Here is a 27,963-nt window from a genome sequence, read left to right as displayed (position 1 = left end):
AAAATAAAAATTAAATTGTAGCTAAATGGACTTCTCTCACAAGTGCAAGCAAGCAAAGCAGCAGCAGTAAAGCAGCCAACCAAACCTAAAGCAAAGGCAAGAAAAACAAATCCAATTCACCAAAAAATCCCCCCCCTCTCTCTCTACTCTCTCTCTCTAACATTTTGCATTTAATCTCTTAATAATCACAATTTTTATCATCTCTGTATTTCCTTAATCCTCCATTTCCTTTCACCAATCCCCATGGATCTACCTTGTTTGGCTCTCTCAAGATCTCTTTAAAAATCACTTATAAAACCCCAATCTCTCACTTGATTCAACCACAGAATTAGAAAAAATGAAAGTCCCTTGCTGCTCAGTTTGCCAAACGCGGTATGACGAGGAAGAGAGAGTTCCTCTACTTCTCCAATGCGGTCATGGATTCTGCAAAGACTGTCTCTCTCGAATGTTCTCTGCTTCTACCGATACAACACTTGTCTGCCCTAGATGCCGACACGTGTCGGTCGTAGGCAACTCAGTCACCGCACTGAAGAAGAACTTCGCCGTTTTAGCTCTGCTCCATTCCTCCTCGTCGTCTTCGGCGGCGGCGAACTTCGATTGCGATTACACTGACGACGAGGGTGATGGTGACGAAGAGGATTTCGAGGAGGAGAGGTGTAGCCGCGGGTCCCACGCGTCGAGTTCTGGTGCCTGTGGGCCGGTGATTGATGTCGGGGCCCACCCAGAGGTGAAGTTGGTGAAGAAAATTGGTGAAGGGAGGAGTAAATCTGGGATGGAGACGTGGACGGCGGTGATTGGTGGCGGCGGGGTCCATGGGAAGAAGGTGTGTAGGCACCGGGTGGCGGTGAAGAAGGTGGAGATAGGGGAGGAGATGGAGGTGGACTGGGTGTTAGGGCAGTTGGAGAGTTTGAGAAAGGCGGCGATGTGGTGTAGGAATGTGTGTACTTTTCATGGTGTTGTAAAAATGGATGGGTGTTTAGGGATTGTTACGGATAGGTGTTATGGTTCTGTTGAATCGGAGATGCAAAGGAATGAAGGAAGGCTTACTCTCGAGCAAATTCTAAGGTCTTTTTTGCCTTTTCGAATTTTGTTTTATGCTTTTGGTTAAGATTTTATTTAATTTGTTCTTGTTGTGCTATGCGTTAATTCTGGTTCAGTAATTTGCGTTTTAAGGATCAAGCTGTGTGTTTAGGCGTTTGATTTGATTAGTTATTTTTTCCTTGTGAAAGTAATCAAGTTGCATGCACATAGACAAGCTGTCGATTTATTGTGTTGATTAGAGATCGATAAAACCTAATTCCTGATCATGGATTCACATGGGAAAATAGAAATGTTTGTACTTGTATACAGTCAAATATCAATTACAATGTTGAATCTACGATTACTGTCATGCTAGTTTGTTAGCTGAGAATTCAGGAACAGAAATTATATTTATTTTTGTCTGGAGCTGCACACTATCTTATCATTTCGCATTGTCGGTGGCCTAGGATATGTGGCGAGCATTGGGTTCTTATGGGTTTGACAGAAGAGGATTTGTTGGTTAATCTGGGTGGATTAGGGAGAGGAAAGGATAGTGATATGTTGTAGAAGTATGCCTTTTTTGTAGTTTTGGTGCTTTTGAGCTGAGAAGAATTCGAGGATTGTTCTGTATCCAAATAATAATCGTCATATATCATCTTTTTTTTGTTTTTGTTTTGTGCTGCATCACTGTGCCTCATTACATGGGAGTTTCGAGGGATTGTTCATATCTGACATTAAAAGGGATAGAAGAATTAAATGTTCTGATAGTCTTAGATTTATGTCTCTTCTTTAGGAGGATATCTTATCCTCCATCGTGTAAATCAGCTCTGATAGTCTTGGTGTGCGCATGCATGTGGAAACACACTCACACTAACTGCTACTAACAAAATTTTCACTTTCTTTCTTTGCTAGTTCAGTGCTAGATTAAGATAGCTGTTTAAGTTTTTGGGTAAAAAGGTTGTTTCAGTACCTGTGTCTGTTGAAAAAAAAAGAGTTCCTCGTGTATTGCTGAAAAGTCATTTTGCTGCATGCATAGAGACAGACATGAGTTTTATAGTACCGAGAAGTATTTGACGCAACCAATTTCATGTTCATGAAGTCATATTTCAAATCCATATGCATGTACATGGATAAATATTAACTACCATGTTTAAGCTATGAGCACCGTTGATGCAAAATTTAGAAAGACTGGGAGACAGTTCTTGTTAGCATGTGAGGCTACATGGTGGAATGCATTCTCTATGTGAGCAGACTTGTATAGCTGGTTTATAAACTGATAAAAAAAGGACAAATTTTTATGTTTATTATTTCCAGAAATTGAATGGTATCTTCTTTTGTTGCATTCGCTGGTGGCCTAGGGTACGTGAAATACACTTTTTTGATAGCTGGAGAAGATTAGGCTATTCTGAGTAAGGTGGAACAGTTGTCGATTCACATAGTTGGTTGTGGGAGAGGGAAAAGATATTCAATGCAGTGGGTGTGCCTTTTCACATTTTTGGTGCTTGTGAAATGAGTGAAAGTTTTTTCCCTATCATTCAACTGCTCCAGGAACAGGATGCCAAACATCTCACACAAATTTAGTGAAATTCTAGAATCTAATTTTTTGAAAGATCTCATATCAGTTTGCCAAACATCTAATGGTTTCCCTTTCTGCATTGAATCTTACTTTTAAATCAATGTATGGATTGGTTGAAGATCCATTGAGTTTCAGATATTTTAATTAGTATATGCTAACCAATAAGCTCATGGAAAAGCTCTTTGTAGTATTGTTAGCTGGCTGTGATTCTTTTCCTGACATAGTAAGCATATGCCTACTGTAGATATGGTGCTGATATAGCTCGAGGAGTGGCTGAACTTCACGCAGCAGGTGTTGTTTGCATGAACATAAAACCGTCGAATCTTCTTTTGGATTCAAGTGGTCGTGCGGTCGTTTCTGATTATGGACTTGCTGCAATTCTAAAGAAACCTGCCTGTAGGAAAGCTCGATCAGAGTGTGATTCTGCAAAAATCCATTCATGCATGGACTGTACAATGCTTAGTCCGAACTATACAGCTCCAGAGGCATGGGAGCCGGTAAAGAAATCATTGAATCTGTTCTGGGATGATGCAATAGGTATATCCGTGGAGTCAGACGCCTGGAGTTTTGGTTGTGCTTTGGTGGAGATGTGCACTGGTTCTATCCCGTATGTGTTTTTTATTTATTTTTTGTTTCTTGTTTAATCTTTCATTTCTTTGAATTTTTTTTGTTGGTGCTTAATTTCTTTGTAATACAAGTTGATTATTTGTGCAGGTGGGCTGTTTTAAGTGCAGATGAAATTTATCGAGCTGTTGTGAAGGGTCGAAAGTTGCCTCCACAGTATGCAAGTGTAGTAGGTGTTGGAATGCCTAGAGAATTGTGGAAGATGATTGGAGAATGCCTACAATTCAAAGCATCGAAAAGGCCAGCTTTTAGTGCAATGTTAGCAATATTCCTCCGTCATTTGCAGGAGTTGCCACGCAGCCCTCCTGCAAGTCCTGATAAGTAAGAACATCAAAGTTGGTGTTGAGATCTTATCCTCCCATTGTTTTTGTATAGACACACTGCTAAATGCCAGCTTAGTTGCTGCTGTTATAGCCAAACAAAGATTTCACCGAATGCTGTGGTTCTTTGTTTTTGGATTAATCATGTGTTCAAGCACATCTCTGTGTGTGTAGGAGACTAGCTTTCCGTGCAAGAGAATTGCTTACAAAACAAGAGAATTGCTTACAAAAGTTTTTGTGTGATTGCAGCAGCTTTGCAAAATATCCTAGGTCATATGTGAAGGAACCTCCCCTTGCTTCTGATTTGGAGGTATTTCAGGATAACCCTGGCCATCTACATCGATTAGTGTCAGAAGGGGATGTTAGTGGTGTTAGGTCAGTTTAATACAACACCTTCTTGTTACTCTCTATATATGTTCGCATGTTTTTGTATCTCATTTCACATTTTTTTTGCCTCTTTATTGAATGCAGGGAATTACTTGCAAAGGTTGCATCACGAAATGACAATTTCCCAATATCTATGCTATTAGAAGCGCAGAATGCTGATGGCCAAACTGCTCTTCACTTAGCTTGCAGACGTGGTAGTTCAGAGCTTGTTAGGGCTATATTGGAGTACAGAGAGGCAGATGTTGATGTATTGGACAAAGATGGGGATCCTCCACTTGTTTTTGCTTTAGCTGCAGGATCCCCAGAATGTGTTCGTGCTCTCATTGAAAGAGGGGCTAATGTAAGATCTAGGTTGAGGGAAGGTTTTGGTCCATCTGTTGCTCATGTTTGTGCATACCACGGCCAACCTGATTGCATGCGTGTAGGTCTTCAGTTCATCATGTTTATATATATATATATATATATATATATATATATTTTTTTATCGGTTTCATATTGAAAAGAACCTATACAATGATAGGAGCTGCTATTGGCTGGAGCTGATCCAAATGCAATTGATGATGAAGGTGAATCTGTATTGCACAGAGCTGTTTCCAAGAAATATACAGATTGTGCTCTTGTTATACTGGAAAATGGGGGTTGTGGGTCCATGGCTGTCCCAAATTCAAAAAATTTGACGTAAGTGCATGCTAGCTTTTTTCTTTAATTATTGCAGTAATCCCCCCCCACCCCCCTCAATATGAATGATAAACAAGGAAGGGTGATCACCTTGTCTCTCCTTTTTAGTAAGAACCTTGTCCGAGTTTACAACCAGTGTAAGACAAGAAAAGGTTTGCATGCTTCTTTTTCTGCTATTTCTGATTCTTTGGTGGCTTGTGACCCATAAAGCAGATGGGGTATAATGGGATATAAAAACAGTTTATCCATCTCATCTTTTTTCCATTTTATTGAAAAAGGGAGGAAGTTCTTTTAATAAAGAAAAAGAATGATGTTATGACAATGAGCATTAGCGGACCATCCTATATGAAATATAAAAAACAAAAATAATTTTAGACTCGCTTGGATACAACAAAGGAAACTTATTTAAAAGTACCAGAAAGAGCTAGTTATCCTACAGCTGCTACTATGATAACTTGGTTTTTTTTTTTTTTTAAGTTATCATATTTCTATCCATCTGCACACTCATCAGTTCTGCCTATGTGCTCATTATTGTTCTGCACTTTTAATGGGGTATAAAATAACTGTTATATGTGCGACTCTCCATTTTGATTGTGAAGTGTAGGAGATATTAATAAAATACTTTAGGTCTCTTGCTTGTGGTCTGAGAAATCTGTTCTTTCTTTAAGATGGCTATTTTATATGATTGTAATGTGTTCAAAATGTTTATGCCTGTGTTTCTTTCAATTGTATTTCTTGCCTTCTATGATGCACATCATAATTCTCCCAATGCCACAGGCCATTGCACTTGTGTGTAGCAACATGGAATGTGGCTGTTGTGAGAAGGTGGGTAGAAGTTGCATCCCCAGAAGAAATTGCTGATGCCATTGATATACCAAGTCCTGTTGGAACTGCATTATGCATGGCGGCTGCTGCGAAGAAAGATCATGAAACTGGTAATTTTGGAAGCTTAGAAGCTTAGATTGTTTGATTATAGTATAATTACCAGCTGGTGATAAGTTCTGTCTAGTTCAATTTGTTATTCTTCTTTTTAGGTGATATTTTGTTTTTCTTTGGAAAAAAGATTGTTTCTTTGTTTTGAGAGCTGGTGCCTATTCAGTTTTAGTTAGCATTATTTTGAATAGTCCATGGTTTCTTTGTTGATTGAACAGATGACCAATCTGGAGTTTGTTCCACATATTAACGAACCAAATCTCAATGATTTGACGTTTGGTGTTAAGTTTGATCTTGGCCTGAGTTAATTTATGTCGAAAAGCACTTTAGTGTTTTCATGTGTCTAAAAGGATTTTGCTTCTATATCCAGTGTTTATCCTTTGTCTTTACCTCTTGCCCCCTTTGTGTTTGCACTTTGGCATTGTTAATTTCTCTAGTGTGTTTTTGTCTTTAAAAAAAAAAGAGAGTAAAATCGCTTGGTTCTGTATCATCTATGCTTGATGTGATTCATGCATTTAATTAATTTCTGATGATTCATTGTAGAAGGGAGAGAACTTGTGCGAATATTACTTTTTGCTGGAGCAGATCCAACTGCCCAAGATGCTCAACATGGGCGAACAGCCTTACATACTGCTGCTATGGCTAATGATGTTGAATTGGTCAAAGTAAGATATATAGCTTTCATCCTGGTGGATATGATTGCTTAATGACTTATTTCTCTATTGTAGCTTTCTTATTCTAGATGCTTTGGCTAGAATGTTTTGTTTATTTTTCTGTTTTCCAGTTTTTATAACTACACCTTTAAATTTCTTAATAGATTATTCTTGATGCTGGAGTGGATGTAAACATTCGGAACGTGCAGAATACAATACCTCTCCATGTAGCCTTGGCAAGAGGGGCAAAGTCATGTGTTGGGTTGCTCTTATCTGCAGGGGCAAATTGTAATATGCAGGTTTTCACTTACACTTTAGAATTTTCATTGGTACCATGTGTATTTTTGCATTGATTGTATTCTCTTCATCTGAAGTTAACCATTATACTATGCTGACTGATTGATTTTTTTCACGCCTGCTAGTTTCTAAAAATCGTTTTGGTCTGGATGTTACCAGATGCTCAACCATTAAACGTGGTAGTTTCTGTGTGAAATATTCTAAGATGAAAAATTGTGGAATTCCTGAATGTATGGAGAACTTGGAATTGGTTTTCATTCGTGGCATGTAGTTTTCCTTGACATATACAATGTTTTTGGGCTCAGAAAAATTATTGTTTTAGGACTGCTTTCATGAAAGCAACATGTATGAAACCTGGGGCTTATTTCTAATGGGGGATTGACCTATAACAAATTGAAAAGAATAATGTGTCTGACTGAGTGAGGGTTAACCATTAGAGGACTAAAAATAATTGTGACAGCGAAAAAAAAAAAGAATAGTATTGCTGAAAAGGAGAGAATTAGTTTCCCAAATAAATAGTAAAAGGTGCTTCTTTCAAGATATTGTGATGCTTTCTCGTAAATGCAAATTGATTTTAAGTTTCATGGTCATGAATTGTTATGGTAGGAGACTTAATGTGAGAAAGAAACTCTTATATCTTTGTCAATGTTGATTGGGAATTATTCTCGGCCAAGGTTTCATGCTCTCTGGTTGCTCATTAAGGAATAGAAGAGTAATTTGAAAAAGAAACTGATATCACCAACTTGGTTATTCTTGAAGTATTGATCGCTAGCAGCATGCCAACTTTACCATCTACTATTAATTTCAATTTTGGATGAGTTCGTATATAGGTCTTCAAGATGATTGAAATTATTCTAGGTCAAGGTTACATGTTATCAGGTTGCTTAAGTTATTTCATCTATCCATCTTTGGTTTGGAAGCTATCATGTTTTTGAAACATAAAGATGTTTGGAAAATCAACCTTTTGTTGTAAAAGTGACTTCCATTTATTCTTGAAGTATGCTTGAAGTATTGATCGCTAGCAGCATGCCAACTTTACCATCTACTATTAATTTCAATTTTGGATGAGTTCGTATATAGGTCTTCAAGATGATTGAAATTATTCTAGGTCAAGGTTACATGTTATCAGGTTGCTTAAGTTATTTCATCTATCCATCTTTGGTTTGGAAGCTATCATGTTTTTGAAACATAAAGATGTTTGGAAAATCAACTTTTTGTTGTAAAAGTGACTTCCATTTATTCTTCTGGCTGACTATTCCTATACCTGTACGACAGATGACATTTACGTTTGCTCTTTCTGCATAGCTCTTTCTTCTGGGGCCATCTTCCTTTGCTGTGATAATTAATAACGGTTTGGTTGGTCTTATTATTTCTAAATTTTAGTCCATTTATTCAAGTTGAGAGAGAGAGAGAATTTATGTTTGCGCTTTCTGCGTAGCTCTTTCTTCTGGGGCCATCTTCCTTTGCTGTGATAATTAAATATGGTTTGGCTGGTCTTATTATTTCTACATTTTAGTCGATTTATTCAAGTTGTTTCTATTCTCTTTGCTCCTTGTTATGAGGAGTTTTCTGCTAAATGCAAATCCATAAGATGCATTTTCCCATTATCAGGATGATGAAGGGGACAATGCTTTCCACATAGCAGCTGAAACAGCAAAAATGATACGTGAGAATCTTGAATGGCTCATCCTTATGCTCAGGAATTCTAATGCTGCTGTTGAAGTTAGAAACCACAGGCACGTACCAGCATTGACATCCTCAAGGATTCTAACATACCTCTATTCTTTCAATGTTTTCAACAATGGAATTTGTTTTTGTTGTCCTTGAGATCCTGCATTTTATGTGTCATATATTGACTGTAAAGTTGCAAAGGTGATCCAAGATGTGTTGAACCCTACTCTTTTTTTTACATGTTTATGACAGTGGTAAGACACTCCGTGACTTTTTGGAGGCCCTTCCTCGGGAATGGATTTCTGAAGATTTGATGGAGGCACTTGTGAATAGGGGAGTTCATCTATCTCCTACAATGTGAGGACAAAACTTTAGTCATTGTGCTTTGATGAATTTTTGGAAAGTTGATGTGGCATGATTTATGACTAAAATATATATTTCTTTGCTCTTAATGGCATTTAGATTTGAAGTGGGGGATTGGGTGAAGTTCAAAAGAAGTGTCACTACTCCTACGCATGGGTGGCAAGGTGCAAAACACAAAAGTGTAGGCTTTGTGCAAACTGTTGTGGACAAGGACAACCTTATTGTGTCATTTTGCTCTGGAGAGGCTCGTGTGTTAGCCAATGAAGTTTTGAAGGTGATTCCTTTGGATAGGGGACAGCATGTCCAGCTTAAGCAAGATGTCAAAGAACCACGGTATGCCTGCTAAGTTGTTCACATTGCAAGTTTTGGCAAATGTTACAGTACATGGATAAAATGCTCACATGCTACAGTGGTAACTGTCAGAAATCTTCATTGCGAATGCTTGTTAACTGTTGTAATATTACTATAATTAGGTCGATCTTGGAGATTTTATTTTTGCACTTTGTTTATTTGTGCGTCATAAAATGGAAGGGTAATAGGAGTTTTTGGGTGAAACTGAAAATGAAAGTTTTTTGTCCCTCTCTCGTACACACACAAATTCATGCACTCAGAGTCGAGACTGATTGACTTGGAAGTTCAGTTCACTTTCTCTCTTCTCTGTAATCTCCTACAATTTCACTTTTTTTTGTCTTTCTTGCATCTTGAAATGAAGACGTGTCCTTGTTGTATTCATGGTAAAAAATCTGACCTCGTCATTCTTTCTGGGAATTCTCAGAAAATTTCTGAAGCAAATTATGATCTGTGAGCACTGATCTGTGTTCATTTTTTAATATTGATAACTAATACTGTAATGCTATTAGGTTTGGCTGGCGTGGTCAATCACGTGACAGCATCGGAACTGTTTTATGTGTTGACGATGATGGCATACTTCGTGTTGGATTTCCGGGAGCATCTAGAGGATGGAAAGCTGACCCTGCCGAGATGGAAAGAGTCGAAGAATTTAAGGTGGGTGACTGGGTTCGCATCCGGCCCACACTTACAACTGCCAAGCACGGTCTAGGATCTGTCACACCTGGGAGCATTGGTATTGTGTATTGTATTAGACCAGATAATAGTCTTTTGTTAGAGTTGAGCTATCTTCCAAATCCATGGCATTGTGAACCAGAGGAGGTTGAGCCTGTTGCTCCTTTCAAGGTATAACAAAATTTGACCTTTTTTTCATGAATAATGCTAAAATTGCTTTCAAGACAATTTTCTCGTATCTAGAAAAAGAAATTATCTATCAGTTATCACTATTTTTATCCAAGGATATCACACCTATTCACCATTTAATTTTGCAGATTGGTGACCGGGTGTGTGTGAAGCGATCTGTTGCAGAACCTAGATATGCTTGGGGCGGCGAAACACATCACAGTGTTGGAAGAATTAGTGAGATAGAGAATGATGGCTTGCTTATAATTGAAATACCAAATCGACCTATACCATGGCAGGCTGATCCATCAGACATGGAAAAGGTTGAAGATTTTAAGGTATTGTGATACTGGCATAATTTGTAGCATGTGGTAATCCATCTGCCATGACCAATGGTTATACATGTCATGGCATGATATTTGTCATCATGAATAAATTTCAATACATCCATTGTAGGAAGTTATTTTTTGTGTATATGAATCTCCTCTATGAGCAGGTTGGGGATTGGGTTAGAGTGAAGGCTTCAGTATCTTCTCCAAAGTATGGATGGGAAGACATCACACGGAACAGTATTGGGGTAATTCACAGCCTGGAAGAGGATGGTGACATGGGTGTGGCATTCTGTTTCAGAAGCAAGCCTTTTTGTTGCTCTGTGACAGATGTTGAAAAGGTGCCTCCTTTTGAAATGGGACAAGAGATACATGTCTTGTCATCTGTGACTCAACCACGTCTTGGATGGTCAAATGAAAGTCCTGCAACTGTTGGAAAGATTGTGAGAATTGACATGGATGGAGCTTTGAATGTATGCATGCTCCCTTCTGATCTTTAATATGCCTTTTATTTTGTTTTCTTGTGCATGTGCAAGTTGCTCCTCTTGTGCTGCTTTCATCTGCAATCATTACAAGTAGCAAGGTGTTGCAAATGATAGGGTGCTGCATTAATGAAACGATGGTGCAGCATTCATCATATAATTTAGTAACATTTTCTTCTAGTTGTTGTCTTGATAATGGTGAGATCATTTGTTGGTTAACGTGATGATTGGAAGCTGGCAGAAGTAAATGCTATGCATTCCTAATTGAGGGCAACTCTCTCCATATATAATGAAATTGTTGATTGCTGTCATTACCAATAGTCAGTCTTCAGCAGAAGAATGAAATGTCTTTTGATTTGCTATATTCTATGCAGGTGAGGGTTACTGGCAGACATAGCTTGTGGAAAGTTTCTCCTGGAGATGCAGAAAGGCTTTCGGGATTTGAAGTTGGTGATTGGGTACGTTCCAAACCTAGTTTGGGGACTAGACCTAGTTATGATTGGAATAGTATTGGGAAGGAAAGTTTAGCTGTTGTACACAGCATACAAGAGACAGGTTATCTAGAACTGGCTTGTTGTTTCCGTAAAGGAAGATGGATTGCTCATCACACAGATATTGAAAAGGTACCTTGTTTCAAAGTTGGGCAGCATGTTCGGTTTCGAACTGGACTGTCGGAGCCGAGATGGGGCTGGAGAGGGGCTCAGCCTGATTCGCGAGGCATAATCACCTCTGTTCATGCTGATGGAGAAGTGAGGATTGCATTCTTTGATTTGCCAGGGTTGTGGAGAGGAGATCCCGCAGATCTCGAGGTTGAACATATATTTGAAGTGGGTGAGTGGGTGAAACTGAGGGGAGATGTTAGTAACTGGAAATCTGTTGGACCAGGCAGTGTGGGTGTTGTACAGGGTATAGGATATGATGGAGATGAGTGGGATGGAAGCATATATGTTGGTTTTTGTGGGGAGCAAGAAAGATGGGCGGGGCCTACTTCCCATCTTGAAAGAGTTGAAAGACTCATGGTTGGGCAGAAAGTTAGGGTTAAACTTTCTGTGAAGCAGCCAAGGTTTGGGTGGTCAGGCCACAGTCATGGAAGTGTTGGAACCATAGCGGCAATTGATGCTGATGGGAAGCTGAGAATATATACTCCAGTAGGCTCCAAGACTTGGATGCTTGATCCATCAGAAGTGGAGCTGGTAGAGGATGAAGAACTTCACATTGGAGATTGGGTGAAGGTTAGGGCATCCGTTTCAACACCAACACACCAGTGGGGAGAAGTGAATCATTCAAGCACTGGAGTGGTGCATCGGATGGAAAATGGGGACCTATGGGTTTCATTCTGTTTCCTGGAGAAGCTGTGGCTTTGCAAGGCTTTGGAAATGGAACGAATTAGACCATTCAAAGTAGGCGACAAGGTGAAAATTAGAGAAGGTCTGGTAACACCTCGGTGGGGGTGGGGAATGGAGACTCATGCAAGCAAGGGCCAGGTAGTTGGGGTAGATGCAAATGGAAAGTTGAGGATTAAGTTTCATTGGAGAGAAGGGAGGCCATGGATCGGAGATCCTGCTGACATTGTTCTTGATGAGAGCTAATATTGAATATAAGTGCTTCATGGCACCCTCTCCTCGGTCCTGTTTTTATTTCAATTTGCTTCTCGAGCTACTGAGTTATGGGCTTGCAGCACCATAGAAGAATCAACTTTGTTTCAGCAGCAGTATTTGATACAGATATGATTAGAACTTTTGTTTGACCCTTCGTCTGTAAAAGGGAATTGTTTGCTGATAAAAAGACGACGTCCAGAGACGGATACGAGGAGCATGGAGAAAAATTGGCATGCCTTGCTATTAATTATAACAGATGACAGAGCAGGCAAGAAAAATAGTAGCTGTAGGCCATTTGTATCTCATAGATGACATTGGTAGTTGATGAGCCTTTTTTGAGGTATACATGTCGGTATCTATTTGTTTTTTTGTACAAATTAAACCCATATAAATCTGGCTGAGCTGTTGCTTCTTTCAAGCCATTCTCCATTTAAATCTGGCTGAGCTGTTGCTTCTTTCACGCCATTCTAGTGCTCTTGCATCTTCTGCTCTTCTTATTTTCTAAGCACTTGCTTGGTATTGAACCAAAGAGGGCTTGAAAGAAAACTAAGCCACTTTTGGAGTGAATTTTTATTATAATTTGTTTTGGTTGTTTCCCCAGTATAATTTGGGAAAATATAATGGTAATAATACATTATCAACGAGCATCTAAAACAACTATAATATATAACATTTTGGACAATTCTCTGAATCAAAATACATCAGAGGTCAGTAAAATGAAGAAATTTCGAAAACATAGAAGAACAGGAAGCCATGCAATCTTGAAAATTGCCAGTATTGTTACTTGGGTGATGGCTGATGAGTTGAAAGAAAATTGCCTTGACTCGACACTAAAACCTCTTCTTTATACACAGAAAATAATCCTGATTGGTGGGATATTTTCCTGCAGTTTACATCTTTGCAAGCCAGGTAGAGAAGTCCTTCAAAGCCTCTTCCATCCATTTATGCCTGCAACTCTCAACTGCTTCAGACATGGTCAGCCAACTTCTTGTTCTTGTGCTCCGCTCTGGCCATAGCTCAAGCTCCTCCTTGACAAATAAAGCATACATTGCAGCTTTACACAAACCTTCTGGGCAACAATCGTCTTGGTGAGTTTTACTCTTAAATTCATAATACCCTATGAAATCCTGAAACCCCGAGATACAATTAGAGCTGGTTTCCTTGTATTGTCTACATGAAAAAATGTGTAAACCAGCTGCAAGAGAATATTTGGAGAGCCTGTCTCAGCCCCAGTGGATCACTGGGAGCAAAGGACAGAAAGACAAACACCTAGAACATACAAAGCTAACAAGTTGACACCAGAGGATATCCGACCAAAAGTTAAAGTGGATTTTAGACAAATATAAATATATGCAACGGTATTCCCTAAAAGGACTCTTCTCTGCAATTTATATGCAGGACATCAGCTCAGAAGCAGTCCTTTTAGCCTAACACTACACTTGAGATGCCACTGAAGCAAATAATTTTTTTTTTACGCTAGAGGAATGAATGCTAGTAGGAACAGCCACCAGAGATATTAGATGGAACAAGAAGCAATGATTATCATGACAAGGGTGTGTGAATCACATCAATATAATGAAATAGAACACCTCTTCATAAGTATTCCAAGTAGGAGATGAGGACAGTTAGTAGACAGCAGTTCTAATGGTAAAGTTGAAAGATAAACAAACAATGTATCTCAACACCTTCAAAGTGCAAAAGAAATGGTAAAACAATCTCAAATAATGCAAGTAAAACTTCACCATTAGATCGCCTCGAACTCCTGCTTCTTCAATGGCTTCCCTCACAGCAGCCTCTTCAGCAGTCTCATCATTCTCCCATCCCCCCTACGGAAAAAAAAATGAAAAGAAATTTAACTTCTTTTGTTTTCTCTTCCTGGAAGTAACTAAAATACAGGAAGTAGGAATTTATATATGCCCCATTCACAAACAGAAACTTCAAGAGACATGATTTGAAACAAATGGTATCTATCCCTTGTTGGCTCTTTAAAGACAGGAGGATTGAGATTGAAACCATAAATGGATTTGTAAGGTCTGGGATTCCTTAATCATATAGTCAAAACCAAAATAAAGTGAAAAGGAATCGAACGAATTTTGCATTTCCCTAGAAATACAAGCATGCAAGCTCACGCACACAGACCTCAACAAACATGCTCATGGCACAAATATGCCAGAGTAATTGCAAATATTCATACAGAATCATTAGCTCCAAAATCACTTCTGAAACTCCTAAGCTATAAACTCAATACTAGCCATCTTCCTATTATCACATGCAGCTTCATTTGCATTCCCCTTGTTATTTTCCCATCTAAAATCCAACATCGGCACAACTCTAAGGCCATATGGTCAAGATTACTGGTTTCAAAAATAAAATGCCTCTTCATACAAGGAAGCAAGAGTTCAGACTTCAAATCATCCTAAGGAAGTTTCATTATAATGAAATAACTAAGAGTCACAGACTTGAGCTGCAGAAGCAAAAAGTTAGGTATGATAATCAGATAATGCTCTCAAGCATGTTTAAAATTTTGAAGGGGAAAACTACTGTAAATTGAAATATCTAAATAAAAAATAAAAACTTAAATCACATTCTATAGCAGAATCAGAAGGTAACGGGCCAAAAGGAAAGGTAGATGTACAAAGCAAAGTGTGCATAGTAAAATGCCAGAAGAGCATGTCACGACTTTATACCTTTGGAAACAAGAGACCTGGTCCACTGGGTGAATTGATCATAAGAAGCTCAACAACCTTCGCCGAATTGGCATTATCATCTTCACAATAATCTCTAAATCTATATGGAATACACCTGTCAATAAAACCATAAGTTAGCACTTAGCAACTCAACATTAAATACGACAATGACTTTTAGCACCATTCAAAGGCAGCAGAAACTTGCTGGGTTTTCAACTAGTTATTTCTTACTTCCTAAGCCATATTTTTCTTCTTGTTTGTATTTTTAGTGGGAACCCAACCTCATTCTAACAAATCTTGATCATAAGACTTCTAAGATGGGATTCCTGAGAAAAACCTTAGATTATGTTGACGACACAACTAAGGAAAAACCTGTCAAATGATCTTCCTAGTGCTCACATGAGTAACAATAACTCTATTAGATCCCATTTATTCAAAAAAGATTATACTTTCTACAGAATCCAAACTGTCTAATGCCAAACAAATCTGGTCCTAAGGGGAATTCACCAAGTTAGACCTACAATAGACCTCGCAACTAACCAAACAATCACTCTTTACTTTTCACCAAGACCAAGAGGAAATTTGACATCTCCTGCTCAATCATTTCAGAACCTGGGCAGGAGTGCAGGTATTAGTTCCCTAAAGAGAAGAAAGCATCTTTCCACCCACCAAGATGCTTACAAACCTTCTCGGCTATTCATTCAGCACATGACTGATGGTGTGACCTTCCTATTCCCTCCAGAAATAATGGGCAAAATGATGCCAGAATACCTGTTTTTGGACTCTGAACATAAACTGAGTTAAGAAGAGGCAAGCCTCCACGTTCAAGGACGTGCATCCAAAGTCCAAACCATTTAAATTTTTATTCTACAACCAAGTCCAAAATCATCTTCCGTGTAAACTGGGTTCCAAGAAGCAAGGGTGGCAAATGATAGAAAAGGTTCCAGCAAACAAGCCTCAAAATTATCTCAATCCTCAATTTATCTGTCATCAACATTGACCATAATCCATCAAAATGAACACATATCTTTCCATCACCTACTGGTCAAAGTTGCTTACCTTTCATCATTCAACAAATTACTCTAATCAAATAACCAAATAACTAATAATGTACATTGCACATTATACCTTCATAGCCACCAATCCCCACTAAATTAACAAAAACCACATCTAAACAGGAAAATAATTTTTTTTTTGTGTGTGTGGATAAAACCGATGCCACACCCATCAATTGTAAATTTTAACAGCATCCCATTAATCAACATAAAGTCAAAAACATACCAATCAATCACACATGGCCACAACCCTCCAAATTTGAAAATCTCATATCACTAACAAAAAAGACACATACAACAATAATTCAACACATCAAACAAAACACATTTTCAAATTAATCAAAAACACATCTTTCACGCATACAAATCATTTTCAGATAAAAACATGAAAAGGGTTTGTTCTTTACCCGGCAACAAGTCGACAACCGCCCTCGTACCGTTGTTGAAGTCGACCAGTACGTGCTACCAATTCAGACATACTTTATATATAAAAAAACCTTAAAAAAAAACCCTCCTCTTTTTTCTATATGAATCAAGATTGTTTCTTTATTATCAACAACATCAAGAAAATTGAACTCAGGCCCTCCATTGGCTTTGCTGCTACAAATCTGGTAATGTTCATGCATGCACGGGATGATGACACCGGCATTTCTTGTTTTGTCCTTGACGGTGGTGATGGCTAATGCAATGAGACATGGAGATGATCCAATGGATATATATATATATATATATTTTTTTTTTTAATTCTTTTGGGGTTTCTTTTCGTGAGGAGAAGGAGAGAATTTTTCTCGGTTATGTTTTTTGGGATTTTAGAGAGGGGGAGAGAGGAGGGGAGGGCCTTAAAGGTTAAAGTGAAGCGCAGGAAGCGGATCGGATCGGACGGTAGGGGCGGTCAAAAGTCACGTGTGTTATGGGTCCATCGAATGTGGGCCCTATCTGATTGGGTTTTGAAGTCATCCTCTTATGGAATAGAGTTTTATTTTAAATCGGTTTGGATATTAAACGGATGAAATTTAGATAATTCATGATTTTATTAACTTAATCGAGTTCAATTTCAATAAAAAAAAATATTCATTTTTTTATTTAAATAACGTAGTTTAAATTTTTTTATATAATTTTATCCAAAAAAATATCATTTTTTATTCATTTTTGAATAACTTTTTTATTTTAAATCCAGAATATCTAGAATACAAATTGCTGGGCACTTTAAGCGTATGCTAGGGTGAGCTTCATGGTTGAATATACTGGAAATTAAAAGTATATGTAAACTGGATAATATATATTTTTAAAAAATTTATTTGATGTAATTTTAAATAAATAAAAATTTATTTTTCTCCTATTCAAAGTTGTTTTTAAAGGAGAAGTTTTTGTCCTGCTACAAAAATTAGGACAAGTTTATCCAATTTTCTACATGATAGTTATTATTTTTTAGATTAATTACACTAAATGATTTTCCCTTTTTCTCAGTTTGGAATTTATTTAAATATTTTTTTTATGGATTGAAGGAAGAATTTATAATTATATTTTTAAGATTTTCATGCATTATTACTCCTATATTTTAGTGTTTTCTTTTTTTTATTGTTTTGATTTTTTATTCAAATTTAGAGTTTAAATTCATTTTATTAAGAAATATTTAAGTTACATATTTTTTTTGTTAAAAAAAATTATTTAAAAATACATCTAAACTAAGATATTATTGTTGGAATATCAAAAAAAAATATTGCAAGCATCTGGATTCTACAGGTGAAAAATAATAAAATTTTAAGAATAAATAATTTATCCTTTGCTAATAACAAAAATTTCAGCTTCAATAAATAAATATTTTTATTTATTTGTATTTAAATATAATTATTTTTACTATTAATATATAGGAGATTTTTAACAGATTTCACTGCATAAACCATGTCATCATGCTTACGTAGCAGACGCCTTGGAAACAAGACACTGAGTTTTGCAAGCCGATCAAGAGACAATCCCTCTTTAATTAAAAAAAAAAAAAAAAACATTTGTGCATGACTGCATGGTACCTTTCCGATCAAAGTGTTTTATTAGATTTGTTTATTTACGCACTGTTTGGTTGTACCGTGTAAAATTTTAAATTTTTTTAGTTTAAATTTAATATTTTTTTATATTTTTAAATTATTTTGATGTATTGATATGAAAAATAATTTTTTAAAAATAACAAAAATAATTTTAATATATTTTTAGATAAAAAAATATTTTAAAAAACAACCGTTATCATATTCTCAAACACTCTCTTAAATCTCATTTAGGGTTGGGGTTGCACCACAACCACAACCACAATCTAAATCTAAAATGGGGTTTTAGTGGGTGTTTGGTATTGTGGTGTAATGTACTTTTCAAAAATATTTTTTACTTGAAAATACTTTAAAATAATATATTTTTATATTTTTAATATTAACACATCAAAACCATAAAAAAACACTAACAAGTTGTTTGAAACCAATTCTCTACTATAATTGAATTCAATTATAGTGTTTGATTCAAATCCAATTGATAAAAAAATTGAATTTACATGTTTAGAAAAGATAAAATTCAATTCATTTTGTTTTCTATATTACTCTTGTCACCTTCATCTTATTTTTTTAAAGATCTTATTAAAAAAAAAAAATTCAAACATGAGATTTCCTCTTAATTGAATTTTATTCGAAGGATTCCTAACATGTTCTAATAAAACATTAACTTGATGTTTCAAACAAGAGATTTCAACCACAATGCGCATCAACTTTATCTTCCTAGTTATTTGAAAACTCTTAATATTTCTTATGCACATGATTTATTCTCTTGTTCAGTGGGTGACTAGAATTTGAGTATTGAGTTTTCTCTAACTTAGAAAGAAAGATTGATGCAAGAGATGATTTGATTGATTGAATATTGAATAGCATAGGAGATTCTGATTAATTAGAGGAGCCTTGTAAATACATTTAGATAAAAAAAAAAAACATAGAAATTGTAACCCAACTGAAAGAAATGGTAGACATTTACATGAAGGCACTCGAAAAGTGGAACAACTTAACCCCAGAGCACAGGACGAGCGCAAAAAGACATGAATATTTCCTAGCCTCCAAAGCTTGTAACCCAACATGGACTGAAGGAACCTTCACTAAAGCATAAATATAATGATTTGAGCACCTCACAGAAATTGAAGCCGAGGCTTTTATTCACTGTAAGTCTAAAATCAATCTCTCCCTTGTAGAAGCACTGTTGCTTTGAGACCATCCTTTCGAGTTTCGCAAATGCATCTGCAAATATTTGTATCCCAGAGCATGGAGCCAACTGGCAATGGCAATTCTTAATATCTGATCTTCTCCTTTGATGGAACCAAAGCCATAAATGACCATTGATACTGCTTCAAAGAAACCGCTCTCTTCATTTTCATCACCACCTTCAGAGAAATGCTCTTATCATTTTTACCTGATCATCAAACAGCCAGTAAGTAGTGTTGCACTGAAGTTTCCCCAAATCATTGACCGTCCAAATCTACCTATCTGTACCCTAACCCTTCCCAAATAGGGTTAAGTATCCTCGACATTTCCCTGAGCATTCCTTAACTGTTTGGCAAACCAGAATCATAGCTCGCACAAAAGTACATCCCTACACAATTCCTTGTTTAATCAATGGTTCACACTGCACTCCAGTTTCCAACCTTTTTCGCGCAACATAAAGTTCAATTTTCCCATCTTGCTACCATCATCAACCAGCCTACAAATATTTAACTGTTCGTTAACATGTAGCAACAGCCTTAAACTGCTGGAAAATACTATGTTGTTAAGTTTTGTGTTCAATTGGAAAGTTGGAATGCCAATGAATGCATATCTTTGTAATGCAAGCTCATTTTAACATGAGCTTTAATATGCATAATTTTTTTGCACAACACTCTAACAAGGCATTGAAGGCTCTTAGGTTGGCACGTTAATGTAGGAAGCTCAAACTGAGTAAAAGATGAAAAAAGGTCACAGAAATGAACTGGGAAAAGACAAGGCTATGATAAGAAAGCAAATATGCAAAATGATAAGAAATGAACAATATACATTGGACAAACAAAAATTAGCTGTAAATCAAAAGCAGATGAGCTATTTAGTCAACTACATAGCACTTTGTATTGCACAAGTGAACTTACATCTCTGTCATCAAGTGCCTTTCTTCTTTGTGTTGGCAGTGCCCGTATACACCTCCCATAAACCAGGAACATCATCCGCATACTTATCAACATAATTCTCCAAGAATTTCTTCTCACTCATCAGTAGCAAAGAAGGAAACTTCTTTTCTCTTTTAATCAAGTTCTTTGACTTCAAAACATTAATAACATTATACCATGGACGAACCCTCTTATCAACTGAGAGGCAAAACAAAGAAGGATAGACCAGTAGAATTTCTGGTCCCAAATCAACGGAATTGATAAAAAAATCCACGGTAATCCTGATTTTCTTCTCCGAGTATTGCAATATTTGAGGGCATCGCTTGAAAGTGCCGAAAATCTCCTCTTCACTCCAACCCAAACTCTTCATCACCTCAATTTTCTTCTTCCAAGTCGTGTCAGTCATTTTCATCTTCACCCCAAGAGCATATATGAACATAGTATCGTTTGTTTCAAGGCCCAGATTCTTAACAGAATTCACTGCATAAACTATCTTATCATGCTTAGATAGCAGAGATCTTGGACTCGAGATAATGAGTTTTGCAAGCCGGTCAAGAGGCAATCCTTCTTTAATCAACAAATCAATATTTGTTTGCATAGTTCTGTTCCGATTAACTCTCAACAACCATGAACAACGCTTAAGAGCCGCTGTAATTTTCACATTGGTACCAAGAAAAGACTTCAAAAACTTAAAAGATGGTTTGATAGTAGAATCCAAGGACGTCCACAAAATATCAGGATTTGATAGGATAAGTTGGGGAAGGAGGTTACCAGCAACGCCATTTGCGGCGAGGAACTCGAACTTGGGCTTTAGATTGTTTTCTACTTTACAACCAAGGAAAGCGGGCATCTTTTTTATCAGATCGGCGATATGCGTGTCCACAAAGTGGTGAGATTTCAAGAAATGGAGCAAAGATTGAGTCTTGTGGATGTTCTTCTCGTTGAGATGGAACTTCTTGGATGCAGTAAGAGCAGTTTCTAAAGGAAGCCCACATGAGTTAACAAGAAATTGAAGTGTAAACGATGATGGAGAAGATGAGGTGGTATTACTTCTGGTGGGTAGTGGAGTTGTGGGAGGAGAAGGTGCTGTCTTTATAAAGCGTTTTGGCAAGAGAGAAATCAGGAGACTTGGAGAGAGCTTCATTTTGAGACACAGAGAGAGCCTCATCTGAATATGAATCAGAAGGAAGAGGGTTTAGGGTTTTCCTTTTCCAAATACAAGGATTTTTGCTACAGGTTGAGGAAGAAATCCAACTGAACTGTGGAAGGGAGTCAAGCCATCATCTCTCCTTACTGAATCACATAATCAAATCTGACAGCACAAAGCCCAACAGGAGGGCTTATTAGGCCCAATGGTCCACCCCGACAGCTGGTTGGGCCATATGACCCAACCATCCGGGAAGAAAAAGAAAGAGCACCAGACAGCTGGTTGGGCCCAACGGGCCAACCTGCTAGGAAGAATAGAAAGGGCCCAACCGGACCTAAACATGCCCAATTGCGCAAGTAAAAAAAAAAGAGAGCAGTCGCGAAAAGAGAGGAAAGAACAGCATAATATAATATTTGGAATTTAAATAGTTATTATTTTTTAAAGTATTTTTTATTTAAAAATATATTAAAATAATATTTTTTTTATTTTTTAAAATAAATTTTTAATATTAACACATCAAAATAATCTAAATACATAATAAATAAATAAATATATTAATATGTTTGAAAGTGTGGTTGTGATTGTTTTTCAAAATGTTTTTTACTCAGAAATGTATCAAATAATATTTTTTATTTTTTTAAAATTATTTTTTATATTAGTATATTAAAATAATTTAAAAACATCAAAAAATATTAATTTAAAATAAAAAATAAAAAACATTTTAAATTTATTTTAAAAATATTTTTAAAATTCAAAAACAAACCTCCACATCCTTTTTCATTTTGAAGTTTCTTTTCTTCAATACGAGAGAAACTGAATGAAGATCATGAATTGGACAAGAAGGAAGGAAGAGAGTTTGTCAAGTCACTTGACGGCTCACTGTCGGAGACAGAGACATAGGGTAGGTTTTTGTTTACAAGTAGCAGTAGTCATGATCATCTGTCCCTGCCCAGAAGAGGCATCTGTGCTAGGGCTCAAATAGGCCGGGGTTGGCAGCGTTATGGTTAACCCACTCAAATCTTTTATGGATAATTCATTAATTATTCGTATCAAATGCTCTTTGTTATCTCTGCAAGATTAAAAACAACAAATATAGCCAGAAATTAGGGTTTATCTTTGAACTCTAAGCATTGATAGCCATGTTTTCTCTATGTAATGGTGGAGAAGCACAAGCAACTCTTGAATATCCTAGTCGTTTTATTCTAGAGAGCAAGCCAACTTTTACATGCACCCAACAACCAAGGGTGGAGCTAGTAATTTTTCCTACCCTGAACTATTAAATAAATATATAATTTTTTAAAGATAAATTATTAATTTATATATATGAATTTTTAAAGTTAACAGTAAAGTTTTAATTCAAATACACTATCTAAAATATTAAAAAATAAATTTAAAAGTACATAAAATTGAAGTGAAAGTAAAAATAAACTCACTATTGAAGCTACATCTTTCGATGTTTTGTGGAATATAATTCATCTATAATCGAATTTGAATTGATATTGTAACAACCCCTCTACCGGGATAAAATAGCAATCTCATGTCAATTGAAAAACAAAGTAATTAATTTTTTTCCCTCTCTCAATTCCTCCTTTCTTCACTTGATTCTTCCTTAGGTTAGTGTTTTATAAGTTGGACTTTGTAAGTTTACAAGGTTATTCTGTCACTTTTTTTTTTCTTGAATTTTTTTTAATGTTTTTCCCTTACTTTTCTCTATTTCTCTCTCGCCTTTTCTTTTCTTTCTTTTTCTATTCTGCTTTTGCCCAGTCAGCAACATATAAAAGGAATGAAGAATTAATTTATTTTATTTTTTAATGGCAAATAACCATTTTACCTTTAATGAGTCGTTTTGCATTTATTTGACGGTTCTTTTTTTTTTGTTAGCATTACCAAACTTTGTTCATCCTAAAATTTTAACCAGATTTTATTCAATATATTTTAAGATCCCTCATAAAATTTCAGTTCAATCTGATGGTCGGATTGAAAATTACACCCAATAACGTAAAACTGACCAAATTATGATTTTTTTTTTATCAAATTTCTGAATTTATCCAAAAATTTTGAATTTTAAAACAAGCTAAAACATCATATTAGAAGGCTCCATGTAAATTTTCAAAAATTTATAATAACTCAATCAAGAATTACAAATTTGTTTTACATAAAACTAGTAAAAAAATATTGATAAAATCTTGACCTGGGCTAGAGCCCACCCAAGCCTTTGCATTGCGTTCGCCCTTGCCAACAACGTAGGCTCAAAATTACTCTACAAAAAGCTCTGAATTGTCTCTGCCAACAGTGTTTCCGTCCTCGGTATCTCACACTCGTCACTCTTATTCTTTGCCTAATATTTAAGGATGCATCGAATGCTCTTATATTCATACATCGATGAAGTTTAAACATTATGTCAAAGGTGATGAAAATCCGAAGAAATGATCTGAAAAAAAACACAAGAATGGAAATAACCACAACCCCCAAGAAAATTACATGCAAAGTGATAAGAAAATGAACACACAGTTCTTGAACAATTAGTTGAGCAATATCTCTTGGAAGCTCGAACTATAAATGATGGTGTAGAAATTTGAAGCAGAGTAATGAAGAGACATGAGACAGTGCAGTGGTAAAACAGAGTTATACATTCATCCTTTTCTTATGTTGTATATATGTATATATAGAGTGGGAAAAACTTGCAGCAAGGAAAGGCAATCCTGCGTATATTTCTCCCATGATTATGCTAAGATTATATGCTAATAATAAATACACAATCATATCTAAACTAGGTAACAAATAAGTTATACTTGGTAATGGCATAATAGTAAAGATCTTCAGAATCGCTTCAGTATCTTCAATACTCCCCCTCAAGCTGGATCCAGTGGATTGGTGGATCCAAGCTTGCTTAATAACTGGTGAAATTGAGTAGAAGGTAAGGCTTTGGTGAGCACATCAGCTAGTTGATCATGAAAACGTACATACTGAGGATGGATAAGTTTAGCTTGAACTTGCAAACGAATGTAATGACAATTTACTTCAATATTGTTTGGTGCGTTCATGAAATACCGGGTTGGACGCAATATGCATAGCAACTTGATTATCGCAAAACAACATCATAGGAGTGATACTAGGAAAACCTTAATCTGCAAGAAGGTGTTTGAGCCATATCAGTTCACAAGTAGCAGAAGCCATAGCACGATACTCTGCTTCAGCACTTAAACGAGCTACTACCGATTGTTTCTTACTTTTCCAAGATACCAAATTTCCTTTAACAAGCATACAATATCCAGTGGTAGATCGACGATCGAGAGAATTTCCCCAGTCAGAATCAGTGTAGCCCATGACGTTAGTATGACCATTGCGAGTCATAACAATGCCACAACCATTTGTCCCTTTTAGATACCGCAAGATACGCTTTACTATACCAAAATGCTAAACTATTGGAGCATGCATATATTGACTGATAAGGCTGACCGTAAATGTAATATCTGGTCGAGTGATTGTTAAGTAAATTAGTTTACCAACAATCTTCTGATAATGATTGCAAGAAGCAAGAGGTTCACTTGAAGGGTCCAATGTTAACTTGCTGTCTAAAGGGTTTGCAACCGGCTTTGTGTGCAACATGTCAGCATCCTTCAACAAATCAATGACATACTTGCGTTGATTGCGAAAAAAACCTTTACTGGAGGCGGCCATTTTAATGCCTAGGAAGTACTTTAAGGAGCCAAGGTCCTTAATTGAAAATTGTTGTTGAAGCTCCCTTTTAAGTTGAGTGATTGAGTCATTATTACTTCCTGCTATAATCAGATCATCCACATATATTAGCACAACTAGTTTATGAGTGCACCCAAGCTGAATAAATAAAGAAGAATCTGTAGAACTTCTTGTAAAACCAATATCTTCAAGTGCAAAACTTAATTTAGCATGCCAGGCCTAAGAACTCTGCTTCAGGCCATAAATAGACTTATGAAGTTTGCAGACAAGTGTAGGGCTTCCATTCTATGGATGTTCAGGAGGAAATTTCATGAACACTTATTCTTCAAACTCTTCATGTAAGAAGGCATTTCTTACATCCATTTGACATAGGAACCATCCCTGGTTGACAGTAACGGATAGAAGGATTCTGACAGTGGTCATCTTGGCCACGGGAGCAAATGTTTCCTTGTAGTCAACACCAAATTTCTGAGTGAAACCATGAGCCACGAGACAAGCTTTATGCCGATAAACTGAACCATCTAACTTAAATTTTGTCTTAAATATCCAATGAAGCCTACAACTTGTTTTTCAGCAGGCAAGGGTAGCACACTCCACATGTGATTTTCTGTAAGTGCCTTCAATTCTTCATTCATGGCCTGCTGCCATACTGCCTGTGATTGCACTTCATGAAATGTCTTTGGTTCCTGAATAGCTGATATGGAAGTAAGAAAAACACTATATGATGGAAAAAGTCGATGATAGGACATGAACCTGGAAATAGGATACTTCACATTATAGGTGATATAATCTTGCATTCGAGATGATGCTTGACGAGTTCGAAGGGAAACTCTTCTAGTAGCTGGCAGCATGTCAATAGATGATTCTCATATGCTTGTATTTTTATTGCTTGAATCCGAGTCAAGAACAACAACATCACTGAAATCTGATGCATTTTGAATTTTAGTATCCCGATTAGTAGTATCATTTCAATGAGTTATTTGAACCTGAATCTGTCGGTCAGAACTTGGAATGATGGATGGAGGCAGACTGACATTCTCAATGCTAGGTAAGGGAAAAAGATCTGACAACATCCCCCCTGATTTCCTGCAGAAAAATATTCAGTATCTTCAAGAAATCTCACATTCATGGAAACATATAGTTTCTGCAACACAGTGTCACAACACTTGTATCCCTTTTGAGTTGTGGAATAACCTAAAAAGACGCACTTGATCGCTCTAGCATCCAGCTTGTCCCGATACGTAGCTAGTAAGTGCACAAAACAAGTGCAGCCAAATACTTTAAGATGAGATATATCTGAAACTTTATCCTGCAAAACTTCAAGAGGAGATTTAAAATCCAGCACTCGGCTGGGTAAACGATTTATGAGATAAGCAGCTGTAAGAGCTCCGTAGGACCAGAAAGCTTTGGGAACATTCATTTGAAGCATAATGGCACGAGTTTTTTCAAGCAGATCATGATTTTTACGTTCAGATATCCTGTTTTGTTGAGGTGTACCAACACAGCTAGTTTGATGCAGAATTTCATTAAAATGTAAATATTTTGACATGTCTTTGGACATATATTCGGTGTCATTATCAGATCGAAGGATTTCAATGGGAGCTGAAAATTGATTGATTGCTAACAAATGAAAATCATTAAAACAAACAAATACGTCATGCTTAGTTTTTAGCAGATACACCCAAGTAACCTTAGAGAAGTCATCGATAAATATAACAAAATATTTAAAACCATCAATGAAAGTATGGAAGGGTCCCCATACATCTGAATGAACAAGTTCAAATGCATGAGTACTTTTTGACATTGAAGGAGTAAACAGAAGTCTTGTAGATTTTAAAAAATGACAAATCTCACAATTGAGCGATTCATGTACTTGAACCGACTTTATTTTACTAAGAATAGACTCTGAAGGGTGAGCTAGACGACGATGCCATAAGAGGTGCTCATGGGTGGATTAGTTGTTGCTTGAAAACCCCTGAAGACTTGTGATTTTTAGGATATATAATACAGACCATGCAGGAAAAATCCTTCACCAATCATCTCCTTGGTGACAAGATCCTGAAACACAACTTTGGAAGAAGTAAGAATTACTTCATAGTTTAGAGTGGTTGTAATCTTACTGACTGAAAGCAATTGAAATGGAAAGGATGGTACAAATAGAACATCAGACACTATCTTATCAGAGAGTAGATTAATTTTTCCCTTCCCTTTAACATAAGCACCCTTCCCACCAGCAACATATACAAATATGGGTTTGACAAATGATTTAAGGTCTATCTAATTTGTTTGACATGTGATTGGTGGCACCATAATCTATTATCCAAAGATCATGCAAATTTACAAGTTCTAATGCAGTCATGAAAGCAATCAGATTACCTTGGCTATTTTTCGAGTCTGCTTCTGCTAAAAAAATCAGCAAAGTGACTGAGAAGAGCAGTTGGTTGCTTCTGGTCTTGATTGGTAGATTCATCATGTGATTTTCCTTGGCCATGCTTGTCGTGCAAATAATTAGCAAAATCAGATGTCAAAGATGCAGAATTGGCAGAAAAGCTTTTGGTGGAATTCACATGATTATTTTCAAGGTATGACTTATGATTATTTGCGCATCTTGGTGGTCTTCTTAGGTCCTTTTCAAACTTAGGCTTAATTTCAGGATGAAGGAGCCAACAACGATCTGCATTATGACCAAGATTGTGGTAGTAATGACACTTGAAATCAGTTCGTTTCCCTTTGTAGTTTTTTTAATATGATAATGGTCTATGCTGACCATGATCAAAAGAACCAGAATTCATATCCTGCGGCGTCAATTTGGTCTGATAAGCACGAGTTTCAAAAACTCCAACATCACGCGTCATTACTTTCCTATGTATTTCCTCACGTTGGATGGTGGCGCAAACCAATTTCAGGGATGGTAGTTCTGGATTCATCAGAATATGGCTTCGCAGGTCTTCAAAATCTGGGCTGAGACTTGCCAGCAGCTGAAAAATCCTATCCTCCTCAGTTCTTTTTTGTAATATAGCAGCATCAGTAGTGTGTGGGCGATATATTTCTAGTTCATTCCACAGGTTTTTAAGGCTTCCCAACAGCTGAACAA

General features: G+C 36.6%; 3 protein-coding genes across 5 annotated transcripts; 1 reads left to right on the top strand and 2 right to left on the bottom strand.

Moving 5' to 3' along the window:
• Positions 1 to 52: 52 nt before the first annotated feature.
• LOC18094346 (E3 ubiquitin-protein ligase KEG) lies at positions 53 to 12,557 on the top strand. 2 transcript variants are annotated; one of them, XM_024588818.2, is made up of 16 exons: positions 53 to 1,065; positions 2,841 to 3,203; positions 3,311 to 3,541; positions 3,793 to 3,915; positions 4,012 to 4,348; positions 4,448 to 4,605; positions 5,383 to 5,540; positions 6,082 to 6,203; positions 6,356 to 6,490; positions 8,100 to 8,224; positions 8,412 to 8,516; positions 8,622 to 8,855; positions 9,383 to 9,716; positions 9,863 to 10,051; positions 10,210 to 10,515; positions 10,899 to 12,557. In XM_024588818.2, the coding sequence occupies exons 1-16, from the start codon at positions 338 to 340 to the stop codon at positions 12,111 to 12,113; spliced, it is 4,863 nt and encodes a 1,620-aa protein (XP_024444586.2). In that variant the 5' UTR covers positions 53 to 337; the 3' UTR covers positions 12,114 to 12,557. The 2 variants fall into 2 exon arrangements, with proteins under 2 accessions (XP_024444586.2, XP_006368632.2); XM_006368570.3 differs by having other exon boundaries at positions 3,790 to 3,915.
• A 208-nt stretch (positions 12,558 to 12,765) lies between these two features.
• Positions 12,766 to 16,691, bottom strand: LOC18094345 (nudix hydrolase 16, mitochondrial). The gene is made up of 4 exons (XM_006368569.3): positions 16,272 to 16,691; positions 14,810 to 14,924; positions 13,865 to 13,948; positions 12,766 to 13,249 (listed from the first exon to the last, which is right to left on the bottom strand). The coding sequence occupies exons 1-4, from the start codon at positions 16,340 to 16,342 to the stop codon at positions 13,013 to 13,015; spliced, it is 507 nt and encodes a 168-aa protein (XP_006368631.2). The 5' UTR covers positions 16,343 to 16,691; the 3' UTR covers positions 12,766 to 13,012.
• A 2,036-nt stretch (positions 16,692 to 18,727) lies between these two features.
• On the bottom strand, positions 18,728 to 21,295 carry LOC18094344 (transcription termination factor MTERF9, chloroplastic). Of its 2 annotated transcripts, XM_024598456.2 has the most exons (3): positions 20,795 to 21,295; positions 20,006 to 20,671; positions 18,728 to 19,587 (listed from the first exon to the last, which is right to left on the bottom strand). In XM_024598456.2, the coding sequence occupies exons 1-2, from the start codon at positions 21,189 to 21,191 to the stop codon at positions 20,016 to 20,018; spliced, it is 1,053 nt and encodes a 350-aa protein (XP_024454224.2). In that variant the 5' UTR covers positions 21,192 to 21,295; the 3' UTR covers positions 18,728 to 19,587; positions 20,006 to 20,015. The 2 variants fall into 2 exon arrangements, with proteins under 2 accessions (XP_024454224.2, XP_006368630.3); XM_006368568.3 differs by having other exon boundaries at positions 20,006 to 21,295.
• Between the last annotated feature and the right edge of the window lie 6,668 nt (positions 21,296 to 27,963).

This window comes from Populus trichocarpa, chromosome 1 (assembly GCF_000002775.5).
Source record: "Populus trichocarpa isolate Nisqually-1 chromosome 1, P.trichocarpa_v4.1, whole genome shotgun sequence".
Classification (NCBI taxonomy): Eukaryota; Viridiplantae; Streptophyta; class Magnoliopsida; order Malpighiales; family Salicaceae; genus Populus; species Populus trichocarpa.
Note: the sequence above shows the minus strand (reverse complement) of the source record. Positions and strands in the feature narration are given on the sequence as shown.

Bases quoted from the DNA above. Each gene is read 5' to 3' on its own strand.
- LOC18094346 (XM_006368570.3), top strand. From the start codon at position 338: ATGAAAGTCCCTTGCTGCTCAGTTTGCCAAACGCGGTATGACGAGGAA. The intron at 1,066-2,840 runs GTCTTTTTTGCC...TGCCTACTGTAG, and splicing joins ACTCTCGAGCAAATTCTAAG to ATATGGTGCTGATATAGCTC. The intron at 6,204-6,355 runs GTAAGATATATA...ATTTCTTAATAG, and splicing joins ATGATGTTGAATTGGTCAAA to ATTATTCTTGATGCTGGAGT.
- LOC18094345 (XM_006368569.3), bottom strand. From the start codon at position 16,342: ATGTCTGAATTGGTAGCACGTACTGGTCGACTTCAACAACGGTACGAG. The intron at 13,949-14,809 runs GTATAAAGTCGT...TTTTTTCCGTAG, and splicing joins CAGGTCTCTTGTTTCCAAAG to GGGGGATGGGAGAATGATGA. The intron at 13,250-13,864 runs GTGAAGTTTTAC...TCGGGGTTTCAG, and splicing joins GAGTTCGAGGCGATCTAATG to GATTTCATAGGGTATTATGA.
- LOC18094344 (XM_006368568.3), bottom strand. From the start codon at position 21,191: ATGAGGCTCTCTCTGTGTCTCAAAATGAAGCTCTCTCCAAGTCTCCTG.